This window comes from Bos grunniens, chromosome X (assembly GCF_055505025.1).
Source record: "Bos grunniens cultivar Pamir isolate PY7600 chromosome X, Bosgru_T2T1.0, whole genome shotgun sequence".
NCBI classification, from domain to species: domain Eukaryota; kingdom Metazoa; phylum Chordata; class Mammalia; order Artiodactyla; family Bovidae; genus Bos; species Bos grunniens.
Window position 1 is genome coordinate 88,750,788 of NC_141194.1, and position 16,231 is coordinate 88,767,018.

General features: G+C 36.0%; 1 protein-coding gene across 3 annotated transcripts in view; it reads right to left on the bottom strand.

Annotated features, from left to right (window-relative positions):
* Positions 1 to 1,177: 1,177 nt before the first annotated feature.
* Positions 1,178 to 16,231, bottom strand: part of TBC1D8B (TBC1 domain family member 8B) — an 84,044-nt gene continuing 68,990 nt past the window's right edge. For all 3 annotated transcript variants that reach the window (XM_086389668.1, XM_086389669.1, XM_086389670.1), the window contains exons 15-21: positions 13,417 to 13,485; positions 13,009 to 13,249; positions 12,204 to 12,269; positions 10,362 to 10,445; positions 9,249 to 9,305; positions 6,564 to 6,661; positions 1,178 to 4,354 (exon numbers count right to left, since the gene is read on the bottom strand). In XM_086389668.1, coding sequence (XP_086245794.1) covers positions 3,956 to 4,354; positions 6,564 to 6,661; positions 9,249 to 9,305; positions 10,362 to 10,445; positions 12,204 to 12,269; positions 13,009 to 13,249; positions 13,417 to 13,485 — 1,014 coding nt within the window. In that variant the 3' untranslated portion in view covers positions 1,178 to 3,955. The remainder of the gene's footprint in view (positions 4,355 to 6,563; positions 6,662 to 9,248; positions 9,306 to 10,361; positions 10,446 to 12,203; positions 12,270 to 13,008; positions 13,250 to 13,416; positions 13,486 to 16,231) is intronic.

Below are 16,231 nucleotides of genomic sequence, written 5' to 3' on the forward strand. Positions count from 1 at the left end.
CCTCCTGATGTTCATGTGTAATCTTCCCCCCTTTAAAGTGGACAGAACCTGTGACTTACCTTCAATTAACCAACAGAATATGGCAAAGGGGATATGTCACACTGTGAGATCATGTGACATTATATAAGACACTGTCTTGCTAGCAGACTTGCTTCAGAGACTCTCCTTGCTGGATTGATGAAGTAAGTGGCCATCTGAGTGAAGCCCACATGGCAAGGTCAGGAAGCCTGAAGAAGCAGTTTCTGGGAACTGAGTAAAGCCTCTAGGAGCTGGGGTGGCTTCCAGTCAACCACCTGCGAGAAGCTGGGGCCTCCAGACCTATAACCGTATGGAAATAACTCCTGTCAACAGCCTGAGTTAGGCTGGAAGTGGATTCTTCCCCAGTTAAACCTCTACAATAAGAACCACCTTGGAAAAAACCTTGGTTTTGCAGCTTGTCAGATCCTAAGCAGAGAACCCAGCTAAGCTGAGCCTGGAGTCCTGACTCATTGCAATGGTGAAATAATGTGTATTGAGATAATTTGTTACCCAGCAAGAGAAAGCAAACACAGTGCTCAGTGTCCATTCCAGCCTCTTAGTGTGCCTTTCTCTACTGTCGGGGCTAAGAAACTAAGGACATTTCCCAGATTCCCTCACAACCAGAACTCTGGACATTAAAGGGCAGTCAGATACACACATGAGACAACTGGCAGAAGGGAGGTGGAGGCTACGCTTCTGCCGTTTCTGCTGGTAAACATGGTTGTGCAGCTGTTTGGTTGTCCTACTGCAATTTAGTCACTAGCTTGTGGGTGCTGAGAGGCAGGATGCTTGGCATCCATTTCACTGGTGTAAACAGTAGTAGGTGGAGTGTGGTTCTGGGGACAGGAGCCATACAGCTGGCTTTTCATCATGGAGTAGGAAGTGGCAGTTTCCTAATCGGAGAAGAATTAGCAACTCCCTTGGTGACCTGATGCTGTGGTATAGCTTTGGAAGTTGTTCTTGAATGCTCAATTTAGAGGCAGTCCTCCTGATAATTCTATAAGTGACTTAATGTCTGGTAATAAATCTTTTCCTGCCTAAACTAATTAGAGTGAATTCTGTTCTCTGCAACTGAGCCTTAACTAATATAGGAGGGAAGTCCTCAAGTGATAGAGTTAAATATAAATATATCATAGTAAATAATAGTAAGATCTCTAAGTAAGCCATTTTCATATTTATTTAATAGATTTATAACATTTATTTTTATAAAGACAAGTAAAGCCCACCTTATAACACCTAATTTAATGTATAAGGTACAATGCACTGGTTCAGTGTGACACAACTACGTAAGAAAAACCCACTTGTTCAACAAGGTAGTGACTACAAAACTATGTGTTCTGTTTATTTCTCCTGCAGACTCAGAAAATAAATGTTTGTCTTTTTAACTTGCATTTATAATCTTTTTGCAACTCAAAAATCTCTTTAGGTACTCAATTTAACTAATCTAGGCTAAAATACAGTACTAAGTAATCTTCAATATTCTGATTTTAAAACATATCAAATATCAATAACATATGCTCTTAAGAAAGTATCTTTTTATAAATACAACTGACAAAATATTGAACAATGTGCAACAGTGCATTTGAATATAAGCATAGAGCCTTGTGTCTTATAGAGCTACTATGGTATAACAATCATTGCTTAAAAGCAGATGCGTGATAGTTCACATACAAACTATTAACTGAACTCTAAAATTTGGACACATTTCAGGCAAATCATTTCTGAGAAAAGGCACAGATGTTTATTTAGCAATTATCTCTTTAAGCGGTAATTTCCTTGGAAAGACAAAGCTGACAAAATCATTTTAAAGACATTACTAGTAAATGTTTGGCCAAGTCCAATTTACAAAAATTTTCAAGGGGTCAACTTGAAAATTCTTGAATCTCTCTGAAAATAACATATTTTGTGGTGATGAAACCCTCTGGATTAAGCCTTGTTCACAGTGGATTCTTGCCAAAAGCTGATTATACCAATTCTTTTGGTATAATCAGGGAGACTTCTTGGGTCATTCTTAAAGGATGTCTGCCTTCTCATGGTTTCAAATCTGAAAAGTCAAAAGGCTTAAAGCCAAAGTCTTTTGTGAAGAAACAAGTTCCAATGGATGCATTCTCCTCAGTTTTCCAAATCAATTGATTTATAAATTGCTTTTATCAGAAACAACACAGAATATCAGACAGCTATGTTTTTTTCTCTTTAAAGTGCTAACAAAGCCCATTATCTCTAAATGAACTTTCACTGTAATGACTGAAATATAAGCAGCATAAAGTATACAGAAATTACACATTTAAATTAGATAAATTACAGCTTTTTAGATAGATGCCAAAATTCTATACATTATCTTAACAATCCTTATGCACAAGTACAGGCATACCTTGGATGTTGCAGGTTTGGTTCCAGATCACTGGGATAGAAGCAAATATTGCAATAAAGCGAATCACATGAATTTTTTGGTTTCCCAGGGCATACAAGAGTTATGTTTACACTATAGTGTAGTCTATTAAGTGTACAATAATAGCATTATGTATAAAAAAGGAACAAACTTTAATTAAAACTATTTTACCACTTAAAAATGCTAGCCATCATATGAGCCTTCAGTGAGTTGCATTAATGACATTAAAGATCACTCATCACGGATCACCATGACAAACATAATAATAATGAAAAAGTCCCAAATACTGTGAGAATCACCGAAATGTGACAGAGACACAGTGAGCAAATGCTGTTGGAAAAATGGCACTGATTAGACTCGCTCAATGCAGTGTTGCCACAAGCCTTCATTTTCAATAAGCTGTAGTATCTGTGGGAATTTTCTGGTGGTCCAGTGGTTAGGACTCTGCACTTTTACTGCCAAGGGCCCGGGTTCAATCCCTGTAGGGAACTACCATCCTGTAAGCCTGGATCCCACAAGCCTACCAGTCACAAATCACGTGGTGGCCAAAAAAAAAAAAAAAAAAAGACAACTGTAGTATCTGTGGAGCACAATCAAGCAAAGTACAATAAAACAAGGTATGCTTGTATACTTTATGAACTTGTCAGACTAATACAATAATTCAATCTATCTATTATAACTTAAAATATGACTGGTGAAAATCCAAAATCTAAAATTAGAACCAAACTACTCTGAGAAAAATACCACAAAGAGCAGTGCTTGGAATTTCAAGTAACTTCTCAATCCAATGAGAGACGTGTACACAGTTAACTGTACATTTATTTACCCTTCTGAATTGGCTCATTTTAACCAGCTCAAATCCAAATCCAATATCATTTTTCCTCATATCAGCCCAGTATTTGAATTTTTTATTTTTGTTAATAACAGAGCTGGAAGTGTATCATAGCTTCTGAACTGCTCAGGTTAGGGAGAAGGTAGAATTTACTTAAAAAACAACAACAACTACGTAATACTAGAAGACTGAATGAGATTAACTTTAAGAAGTTAATATTATTTCAGTTAGATAACTTGAAAATGAGGTTCCCATACAGTAATCTTCTAGATAATTAAGGCTACAGATCTAAGAGTTTGATTTTCTAAAGCACTGTAATAGGACTGAGGCAATTTGGAAAGTAAGATTTATCATTATGGCATGGCAGCATCACTAATACTCAAACATAACACCACATTTTCAAAAATCATCACTAATTCATATGTAAATAGCAGCACAAACTAGTTATTTGCTTACTAAAAGTGATATGGTGGTGCCCTCTGGTGGTGACATTTAGCATACTCTCCCTGATACTGCATGTCTTGCGAAATATAAAAAGTATATTCGAATTATAGAATATCAAAATTAGATATTACCCCAAAGGAATAAATCATTGTGCTTACAATATCTTCTTTTTAACCTTCAAACACATTGGTAACAAGATAAATCCCTGATCCCTATTTCCAGGAATCAAGCTGATGGTTATAAGAATCTTGGTAAAATGCCTGTTAAGAGCTTTACTTCTTGGTTCTACAACTTAACTGAGAGGTTTTCGCATTTTCTAGTTTGGCTTTTAGATCTATGGATTTCTCAAAAAACTTCACCAATGCCGGTTCATTCAACAAAGAGGCAAGAATCTGTTCAAACGCAAATGACCACTGAGGTTCTTCCCTGGGCGAGGAGGGTTCTTTCTCCAAGGGTTTCTCTGCCTGCCCCTCACTGGGTACTCCAGAAACACAGACTGCAGCACCAGACAGCCCTTTCATTGCCGATGTAGGGCTATGGAGTTTCCTTCCAACTTCTTCCATCCTGAGCAAAAGGCTGGTTACAACAGCAATGGCTTGATATAATGACTCTTCTTCAGGGTCCCCATGAAATAAGTTATATAGTGTCTTTGAAAACTGAATAAATTGTGACTAGAAGACACAAGTTAGAAATATCACATTTGATATTAGACTTAGCAAATATATAAAGAGAACTTAGGAGTGAATAGTCTTCTATTTAGAATCTGCACCACATAACCCTCACCATAGAAGTTTTAAGAACTGATTGATGATCAATCCCCAAGTAAATTTTGGTTCTAGAAAAATGGGTATGAATTATGAAAGAAAATTCCACTTAAGTTTTCTTATCTGTTGCCTAATAACAGTAAATTTTATATATATATATATATATATGTATATATGTATGTATATAGTGTGTAGCATTAGTCACTCAGTCATGTCTGACTCTTTGTGACCTCATGGACTATAGCCCGCCAGTCCTGTGATTTTCCAGGCAAGAATACTGGAGTGGGTTGCCATTCCCTTCTCCAGGGGATCTTCCTGACCTTGGGATTGAACTCCAGTCTCCTGCACTGCAAGCAGATTCTTTACCATCTGAGCCACCAGGGAAGCCCCCCAAACAACATATATGTACATATTTTATATATACAATAATTCCTGGACAGTATCTGCCAGCATTCCTTCAATGTTAGGTGATACTTTTAATTAGGCAAAGTCCCATATTTGCCTACATACAAATAATTCATTCATTAATCAATCTTAATGAACAGACTAGGATGACTTAAATTTAAGGAAGAATGTTTTGGAACCAGTTCAGTAATACAAGGAGGTCATGTGGACATGTTTCTTTTTAAAGGCTAAGGAGGGGCCCTAGTAAAGAAATAAACTGGATTGTTTGCTAACTGTCCCTAGACAATCCATAGACATTCCTAGAAGATTCTTGCCAATATAAAAAAATTTTTCTAACACAAAAGTCCTATAAGTCAATCATCCTACTAGAAAAGTTTATCTGTAAATAAAAAGTAAATAAAAAAGATATACTTTAGGTGGGGGCTGCACTGTAAGGCATGCAGGATCTTAGTTCCCCAACAAGGGATCCAACCTATGCCCCTTGCAGTGGAAGCATGGATTCTTCACTACTGGACTGCCAGGGAAAGGGGAAGTAAAAGTAGCTCAGTCATGTCTGACTCTTTGCCACCCCATGGACTAAACAGTCCATAGAATTCTCCAGGCCAGAATACTGGAGTGGGTAGCCTTTCCCTTCTCCAGGGGATCTTCCCAACCCAGGATTGAACCCAGGTCTCTCGCATTGCAGGCAGTCTTTCCCAGTTGAGCCACAAGGGAAATCCAAGATACTGGAGTGGGTAGCCTATCCCTTCTCCAGCGGATCTTCCTGACCTAGGAATTGAACCAGGGTCTCCTGCATTGCAGGCGGATTCTTTACCAACTGAGCTATCAGGGAAGCCCCAGGACTGTCAGGGAAGTCCCCCTAAAAGATACACTTTATAAAAATTTATTGTACCAAACTTTAAGCTTTATTTTTCTTTCTTTCTTAGTCTGTAACACTGTTTATTAAAATTTTAGTATTAATATATTGATTAATTTTAAGAAGTACTTATTACCTATTCCACTGAGAAAAATGAAGTTATTTCATATTTCTCATTGTGGTTAAGTTCTGAGAATCCTCAGTATCTGTACCAAAAGAATTTATTTAAAAAACATAAGAACATACAATGACTGAATAGTGTGCAAGCAAGAGATGGATTTATAACTGTGTCAATAGGGAATTCCCTGATGTCCAGAGCTTAAGACTCTGTGCTTCCACAGCAGAGTGCGGGTTTGATCCCTGGTCCAGGAACTAAGATCCCACATGTTACATGGCATGGCCAAAAAAAAAGTTGTGTTAACAGTAGTCATTAGTACTATCTGAGCAGATTCAAGATGATTAGGAACCAGGGTATAACCTATTTTAGTTATTTCTTATTCCTATTACCTAGTATTGGGCATGTCATCTAGTAGTCACTAAAAAATGTCTACTGAATAAATGAACATTTCTAATAAAGATAGAAGTAGAAAACACTGAAATATATGTTATACACACATCTTTTCTATAGGTACAAATGTCACAGCAGAGGACTGTACTGAAACGCTAGATGCATTTAAGTGTTTAAAGTAGAAAATCATTTTAAAATTTACTCCCACTCTTCTATACTCATCTGAAACTTACAGAGATGATGCAGAGATTATTTTTGTAATAGCATGTTAGCTATTTTAGATTTGGAAACACCCACATTCATTTTAATAAAACACATAAGAAAACCAGAATTTATGAACTGAATACCTGATTCATTCTTGGTAAATCCTTAATGTTTTCTTCTTTTTTTAGAAGTTCATCTTGCCATTGACTTAGATACGCTTGAATATTGACTTTTTCTTTTTCTAAATGAGGGGAATAAAATCATTTCATAATGAACAGCCCACTATATTTTCCCAAATCCTCAAAAGAACAATTATTATTGAAAGATATTTCATTGAGATATAAGATTCCACTTTTTTCTCCAGAAATTGATCTGACTATACCTTTTCTTTCACTTACTGACTCTCAAAATATTCTCCATTTCCATTAAACTAAAATTTTTACTTTGAAAAGGTTGGGGACTAGAGAAGATGTAAGGTGAGGGGAAGAAGAATGCCTTTTAAATTAAACAGTACACCCTGACTTGGTGATGTAAATTTCATGTAGATGTTCTCATGTATACCACTAAGTTTAAAATAGCTTCTATATGATGTTCTTAATATGCAGTGGTCTATGGTGACTCTTTCAAAAATTCAAAACAGTACTTATTCATTCATTCCTTTGAAGAGTTTAATCACAATGATGTTATTGTGACTTTATTAATAATTATTTAGATCTCTTGGAAAACTAGGATATACTGAACAACCTGGTGAAGTGGTCATATCTAAGCAGATCTTCAAAAATTATTTTTTAGCTGTTACTCAAAAACATAAAAAGAATGATTGACTTTTGTAGAACAATTTGACAGTCTCTATCAAAATACTAAATGTGCATATTCTTTGCGACCCAGCATCCTCATACCTCTATGAATTTATCCTATCTTAAAGAAATATGCCCCAAAGTATCATTAAAGGTAAGTATAAAAATGTTTGTTGGACCATAGTTTGCAATATAATTAATTGGAAATAACCTAAGTGTTCATCAATATTGAGCTAGTTACTGAAATAAATGACAATACAACCAAACTCTGTACCCCAATACTCAGTACATGTCAGATCCACATGTACTGACATGAAAAGATGTCCATGATATACTAAAAAATAGAAAAACAAGTTGCCGGGAGCCGGCATATTGCATATTGAGTGCATAGTGCATATTGAGTGCAGCACTTTCCACAGCATCATCTTTCAGGATCTGGAATAGCTCAACTGGAATTCTATCACTACTGGGAGCATGAGGAACTCCGCCCATGACAAAGGTCATGAGGAAGGAGGCTCGGCATACGCAAAGGCGGGATCGAGCTTCAGGAGTCCCCCTGGAAATTCTCGAGCATATACCCCCAAAACCAGAGTCTGCCTACTTTCTGCTTTGTGTTTTCACCTACACCTCTGACTTTACGGGGGGCTGTCCCCCACTACCTCTCTGAAAAAAGAGTTAGCTTACAGCTCCAGTTAATAATTCCTGGGTGTGACAGTGTTTAACCTACAAACTCCTTTGGAAATCCTCTAGCCTGCCTGAATAGGTTTTTCCGGCCACATGTGATTGTTCAGAGCCTCCCAACTGTGAGAGGCAGGAGATGTTCTAAACTGTCTAAACACAGATTCTTTTGAGTAGTTAAAAGATTGATTAGAAATTGTATTGGTGAAGGGATTTTCACTTGTTGGGCCAATGTTTGCTGCTAAGTTTCCATATCCCTTACCTGCTGTGTCCCTGGCAGTGTATTGATTAATATAATTGGTGTAAGTAGTAGCTTTAATGTTTGTAACCTGGGACCCTTGAGTTAATTCTTTTTCTTGTTATAGCCCACCATACCTTTGCTCTGTAGGAATGCAACTTTATCTAATGCTTTTGGAGGGTGGCTCCTGACCAATCACCTTTAGAGAAAAATAAGTTTTCTGAAGAAAGGGTCTTAAAATGTTAACAGGCCTCTGGGCCAGAAGATGATGCAAATCACCTAAGCTTTTGCATATGATAAGTTTGCAGGAAGAAAGCCTGGCTTGCTGCAAGACTCTACCCCTTCCCCCATTATCCTCTATGCATAACTTAAGGTATAAAAACTACTTTGGAAAATAAAGTGCGGGGCCTTGTTCACCGAAACTTGGTCTCACCATGTCGTTCTTTCTCTTACCTTCTGGCTGAATTATTCAGCCTCTTTTCTCCACTGAATTTCCTCACTGAGCTATCCTTATTTCAGACGCTTTTCTCCACTAAATTTCCTCACTGAGCTATCCTCATTCTATTACTCTTTATATCCTTAATTAACATTTAATAAAGCAATTGTTTCCTGATCTTCGCCTACGCCGTCTCTCCTTCGAATACCCTGGATCAGCCGGGGCTGGTCCCCGGCAACAAGTTATAAAACAGTATTTATGAAGTGTTTCTTTTTTAAAAAATAGATGTCTATTTATATTTGTTTATATGCAGAAGCAGGTCTGGAAAGAATATAGGCCAAAATGTTTTCACATCTACCTCAGGGTGGGGTTGGGTGGGGATATGAGCATTTCTGTGCCATTTAAATTTCTTTTATATGAATTATCTATTACTTATACAATTAAAATAAATATTTTTAAAATAATAAATAAATATGGGTCATTTACTGTTACATTTTCTATAACTTCTGAGACTGAAGTATCCAGAGAAGAATAAATTGTTAAACTTACACAAAGGAACTGAAAAAGCTCTAAGGACAAATCAAGAGATTTTAAAAGGAATCCATGCCTCCCCCTTGTGTAGTTAACCTTATTTACAAAAACAATAACTTAAACTAAATGATACTTCTAAATCATATACCTTTTTCTGGGCTGTTTCTTGCTGACTTTGCTTCCTTCTCCTTTGCAGGCTTGGAAACTAGAGGGAAAGAGGACAACTGCATTTTGTAAAATATTTAAAAAATACCTTTTGAAAGTAAAATAGTATTTTGATAGACTTATAAGCACACATTATTTTCTTCAACAAACCAATTATAGCTAATCTGACCTCCTATCATGAGAAGACAAAGTATTCAAGAACTTTAAAAAGAACACTGCAGGGAAAATCCACATTAAAAAATCTTAGATAGAAGTATATGAATTATTAATTTATTTCTGGGTGGTATGTGATATTTCCTTCCTTGTGATTTTCTTCAAATTGAATAGTATTACTTCTTTTATTAGGAAAAAAACATATTGAGAGCCAAAAGACTGAGCTAACAAAAAAAAAAAAAAAAAGACTGAGCTACTAGTCCTAACTGTGGTAAAACCTCATTGAAAAATCTCACACGAGTCACTTCTCCCTTCTGGGCCTCAGTGCCCCCTGTATAATTTAGGGACTTGACTAGATGATTTGTAAGGTTGCTTCAAACTTAATGTTCAAACACCATCATACAGTAACCATACACAAGGTTACATAAGGACTTCTCTCTAAGATACTTCTATTTATGAAAAAGCAGCAAAAGACACAACAATAAGTCCATAATACTTCCAAATTTTGTCTGAGACAGACTCATCCCTATCTCCTACACCTACAGTGATTTATAATAAGTATTCACTGTTTGAATAATAGCTATGACCTTCTATCATCAAAGATTCTATTGTCTTCATTGCATTTTAACAAGGCATTTAAAAAGTCTGATACATTTTAGAAATTTCTGCTACAAAAGTAGAAACAAAATGCATTTTCTTTCAAATTCTCCAGTAAACAAGAAATTCCATAAATCAAAATCCAAAATGTAGTTTAGTTACTCAAATATTTATGGAATACTTACCATGCATTTAGGACTATGCTAAGTGCTATGGTAGCACAAAAGAAGTGTAAGGTATAATTAACTCAAATTTTACTAGTAGTAGCTGGGTAAAGAATGTTTAAACCAGAAAGATCTCTACGTGATTAATCAGCAAAACAGATATATTCAAAACAGATATTTACCATGGAGTTGACTGAAGTACAGCAATTCTTCCTTGGAAAGTTCATCTCCCTTTGAAGGGTCTTTATACTGCACTTCAGTATAAGCTGAAAATAGATAACCCAGATCATATTTGTAACAATGAGAGACAGAAACAGGTCCTATAATGGATCAATTAAATCTGGGGACAGAGAATTAAACAAAGGGTCCCTGTAAAAGAAAGACATATGTGAAGAAGTATAGAAGTAGTACTACTCTGCTGCTGCTGCTGCTGCTGAGTCGCTTCAGTCGTGTCCGACTCTGTGCGACCCCATAGACGGCAGCCCACCAGGCTCCCCATCCCTGGGATTCTCCAGGCAAGAACACTGGAGTGGGTTGCCATTTCCTTCTCCAAAGCATGAGAGTGAAAAGTGAAAGTGAAGTCGCTCAGTCGGGTCTGACTCCTAGTGACCCCATGGACTGCAGCCTACCAGGCTCCTCCGTCCATGGGATTTTCCAGGCAAGAGTGCTGGAGTGGGGTACTACTCTACTGTATAGCAAATATTTTAACAAGAAGTATTTGATCACTTTGAATTCTCTTATTTCTCCAAATTACTTGCTTTTTAACAGTTTTCCAAGAGCCATTACAAATTAAAATTTAAAAATATGACACTTGGAAATCTCTGAAAACGTGACCACAGTCATCTAAAAACATCATTAATAATAAGGAAAACATGAAACTGAGTGCTCTAACAGATATACAGTGTTTTTCCTATTTTTAATCCTTCTATGGAAAATCATATTCATTCCATTACAATATTAGACAATCTAATGACAATTTGACTTGACAATGTAAAGTCCTTCACAGTTAAATTATTATTTGATTTGTCTTTGGTTTTTAACACTGTGCTTATGATTTGAGTTTGTGAAGGTTAAACATGACTTTTAGATTTTTGGTGTGGTAAAGAATGGTTCCCAACTATCCTGGGAAGACTTTAAAAGGGACCTCAGGTGTAGTTTTAGACAAATTATGAGGTGCTTTTTTTTTTTTTTTTTGGTGAATCACCCTATTTAAGCTAAAAGGTACTTTTGCAATGTTCCTTTAAAGTTTAAGACTAGATTCCTAATTATGGATCAGGCTGGCAAAGGCAGCCTCTTGAGCTCAGAGGGAAACACTTAAGTAGAACTGATGTGGTAACAGTAAGGCAGTATGGTAGAATAGAAAGAAGCCTGCATTTTGTAGTCAAACCTTAGTCTGAATTTCAGCTAAGCAATTTATTAGATATGTTGTCTTCAGCAAATTTAATCTTTCTCTTAGTTTCCATATCGTCAAAATTGGACAGATAATACCACCTTTCAAGGATATCATGAAAATTAAATAAAAGAATGCATATAAATGCCTGAACAGAACAAGTGCTCAATAAATGGTAGTTTTTGTTTCCTCCTCGAAATGTTTAATATCCCTTGCTGCCCAGTCTCACTTTTCTGAATAATCTGTAGTATTTCACAAGTTTGGCGGTTTGTCTAAAGTTAAATTCTACTGTCTAATGACAACAACAATAAAAATTCAACATTATGCCATTACTCAAATGATAGACAGTGCTTACACATAAACTACTTATTAAATTGACTGACCACTAACAGGAAGGAAATCTATGAACCTATCTGTTACACAGAATCTCCTCTACAGATTTCAGTGTAACTATATATTAGCAAAAATATTGCTAACGTGATCCACAGGCCACAATTAAGCAACGACCTTATACCATATGGAAAATTATATTATTCGTTAAAATAGAATGATATCTGTAATTATACTTGTTAAAAAGTATAATTGATGTATAGAATCAACTTCTATACATCACTAACAACTATTAAACTCTTACCTGGAGAAATATGCAGCTTAAAAAGCAGCTTAAGCTTCTCAGTAAAACTTCCATTGTACATTATGTCTGTTCAATAAAATTAAATTGCAAATAATCACAGCCAAAGAACATTCAATCAATTACAGCAACACAGATTAATTAAGACATAGATATGAGCCAGGATTCAGAAACCTTCTGTTACTTAAACTATCAGTTAACCAACATCCAGTAGGCCAGATTCTCTCCTTGAAGTATATAAGCAAAATAAAGGGATAAATAAAATGCTCTCTTACTGTACTCTCTCCCCAACCCCAATCTAAAATTTACTTTTTCTTTTGAATGCTTCATCAGAGGAGAGAACTCCTCTTCAAGGGGGAATCCCTAAGAAAGCACATTAGGGTGTCTGGAAAAGCAAAGGAACGATATAACTGGTGGACTATCTACAGGCACAAAATGTTTGTTGACTATTTCTTTACCACTTTTCTAGGCTATGCGGTTGCATTTTTACTGAGGTAGAACATCCTCCTGAAGAATCCATATGCCTAAAGGTGGGGAAATCAGGACATTATCTTCCTTCATGTTAACCATTAAAACAACCACATCTAACAGCTTGTTTTTTTCTGGGAGGGTTGGGGCAAGATGCGATGAAATATTTAGATTTAGTAACAAACAAAGAAAATGGTCCAGTTATTGCTAAAGCTGGAGATAGTGTAAATCAGGCTGATAAAATCTGACTAAATTGGCAATTACAGGCAGTACTAAGTATTTCTAGGGGTACCTTTATTTTTCTGCTTTAAAAAAGAAAAGTTATTGGACATCATCCTACCAATTGCAGAGGAGAATTCTTTGAAGTTGATAAGGCAGTCGGAGTTTTCATCCAACAATCTGAATGTCCATAAAGCTAGTGAATCTCTATTTGCAGAATGAGCCCAGGGACTCAACAAGTGATACAACACTCTGAACTGCTGGCAGTCAATCTGATACTGCTCCAAATATGGCAGACTGGGATCATGGTGCTTCAGTACTGGAGAACTCAAACACCAATAATAAGAAAAAAATAACTCTTTCTATTTAAAAAATGGAAAAAAAGACAAAAGTCATTAAATCAGAAAATGTAACTTCATAACATTTTTTTAAATCTGTCTACTAAAATAATTAAAGATAAAATAGTTGGGTGGTTGTGGTAAAATTCTGCTAAGAATATTATTTTTCATTTAAAGAAGGAAAAGAGTACCTTAAAGATGACATAAAGTTCATCCAGTTCATGAAGGCTCAACTTCACATCTTGTGATACAACACGCAACTTTAAAAAGATTAAAAGCAATTCAGAATTTAACACTTTGGTATAGAAATTGTCTTTGAACCCATTTAGAAAACTCCCTCTGCCAGAATACAATATTTTAAACTTTAAGGAATAACAAAAGGTAAATGTACCTATTTTTGTCCTTTAAAAAAGCTGTGCATACAGTATAGTTCAATTCTACTCTGATATGCAATTTGACCTTTGTCTCTTCGTACACAGAGATAGCCACCAGAGGACAGCCAGTTAATATCTGTAAATATTAACTTGGATCATCGAAAAAGTAAGAGAATTCCAGAAAAACATCTGTTTCTGCTTTATTGACTGTGCCAAAGCCTTTGACTGTGTGGATCACAATAAACTGGAAAATTCTTCAAGAGATGGGAATACCAGACCACCTGACCTGCCTCTTGAGAAACCTGTATGCCGGTCAGGAAGCAACAGTTAGAACTGGACATGGAACAACAGACTGGTTCCAAATAGGAAAAGGAGTATGTCAAGGCTGTATATTGTCACCCTGCTTATTTAACTTATATGCAGAGTACATTATGAGAAATGCTGGGCTGGATGAAGCACAAGCTGGAATCAAGATTGCCAGGAGAAATATCAATAACCTCAGATATGCAGATGACACCACCCTGATGGCAGAAAGTGAAGAAGAACTAAAGAGCCTCTTGATGAAAGTGAAAGAGGAGAGTGAAAAAGTTGGCCTAAAGCTCAACATTCAGAAAACAGATCATGGCATGTGGTCCCATCACTTCATGGCAAATAGATGGGGAAACAGTGTCAGACTTTATTTTTCTGGGCTCCAAAATCCTGGCAGATGGTGACTGCAGCCATGAAATTAAAAGAGGCTTACTCCTTGGAAGGAAAGTTATGACCAACCTAGACAGCATATTAAAAAGTAGAGACATTACTTTGCCAACAAAGGTCCATCTAGTCAAAGCTATGTTTTTTCCAGTAGTCATGTATGGATGTGACAGTTGGACTATAAAGAAAGCTGAGTGCTGAAGAATTTATGCTTTTGAACTGTGGTGTTGCAGAAGACTCTTGAGAGTCCCTTGGACTGCAAGGAGATCCAACCAGTCCATCCTAAAGGAAATCAGTCCTGGGTGTTCATTGGAAGGACTGATGTTGAAGCCGAAACTCCAACATTTTGGCCACCTGATGCGAAGAACTGACTCGTTTGAAAAGACCCTGATGTTGGGAAAGATTGAAGGCAGGAGGAGAAGGGGACAACAGAGGATGAGATGGTTAGATGGCATCACTGACTCAATGGATATGAGTTTGGGTAAACTCCAGGAGTTGATGATGGACAGGGAGGCCTGGTGTGCTGCAGTTCATGGGGTCGCAAAGAGTCAGATATGACTGAGCGACTGAACTGAACTAACTGAAATATAAGCCACAGTATTCTATGTCTTTTTCTACATAGGCAATTTGTCAAGTCACCCTGTGGGGTTGTCATTAAAGACTTCAAAGGCACTGGGAGATGTGCATTCCCTCTTTGTGCCAAAAAAACGTAACCCAAGAATGAATAATCTCAGAAAATATGCAATATCATTCTACTCCAGGAAGAATAAGCACTGATGGTACAATGATTTTGGTATTTAAGACATTTTAAAGATAGGGTACAATGCACGATACTGGATGCTTGGGGCTGGTGCGCTGGGACGACCCAGAGGGATGGTACAGGGAGGGAGGAGGGAGGAGGGTTCAGGATGGGGAACACGTATATACCTGTGGTGGATTCATGTTGATATATGGCAAAACCAATTCAATATTGTAAAGTTAAAAAATAAAGTAAAGAAAAGCAAAAAAAAAAAAAAAAAAGATTTAAATCCAAAATAAATAAATAAATAAATAAAGCAAGGGTAAAGATAAAGGCTAGAATTAATGAAACAGGAGTAACTAAAAAAAAGTATACTTCATAAATAAAAGAGTTTGTAAATTAAAAAAGTAAAATAAATATCTGGCAAGTTTGATAAAAGACAGCATGAATAAATATCATTGAGAAGTAAAAGAATACTATAGACACAGACATATAAATTATTGTGTCCAGCATATAGAAAGTAACATTAATTATCTGTTCAATGAATTCCAGAAGCTATAAAACAACATATCTGAAAGTCTAGATGAAATGGGTAATCTCTATAAAAATATAAATGACTAAAATTAACTCAGGAAGAACAAGTTCTGAATAGACAGAACTGAAAAAGTAATCAAATGCCCACCAAAGGCAGCAGATCCAGATGGTTTTACAGGTTAATCTCAAACTTTCAGGTACTGGTTAATTTCTATGTGGTTTAAACTATCCCAGCACATAGAAAAATATGATTTGTTCAAAACTCCATTCTATGACAAGAGTCCAATTCTAATATGAAAAAATAAAGTTAGCACACACACACTGTAAGTCAATGTCACTTTAACATATGTAAAGAACCTAGCTAAACTATTCAGGAAAACTATCAAAGCAGAATATTAAAAGAATAACACAACACGAACAAATAGGATTCATCTCAAGAATTAAACAGAAGTTCAATCTAGGAATTCTTTAATGTACTTTACTATATTAATAAAGTAGAAAAATATATAATCTCAAGATATGGAAAAGTTATTTGATCAAAGTTAACACTCAATATTGATTTTTTAAAATGTCCCAAATCTCTTTTTTTTTTTAAATTTTATTTTTTAACTTTAAAATATTGTATTGGTTTTGCCATATATCAACATGAATCCGCCACACACTAAA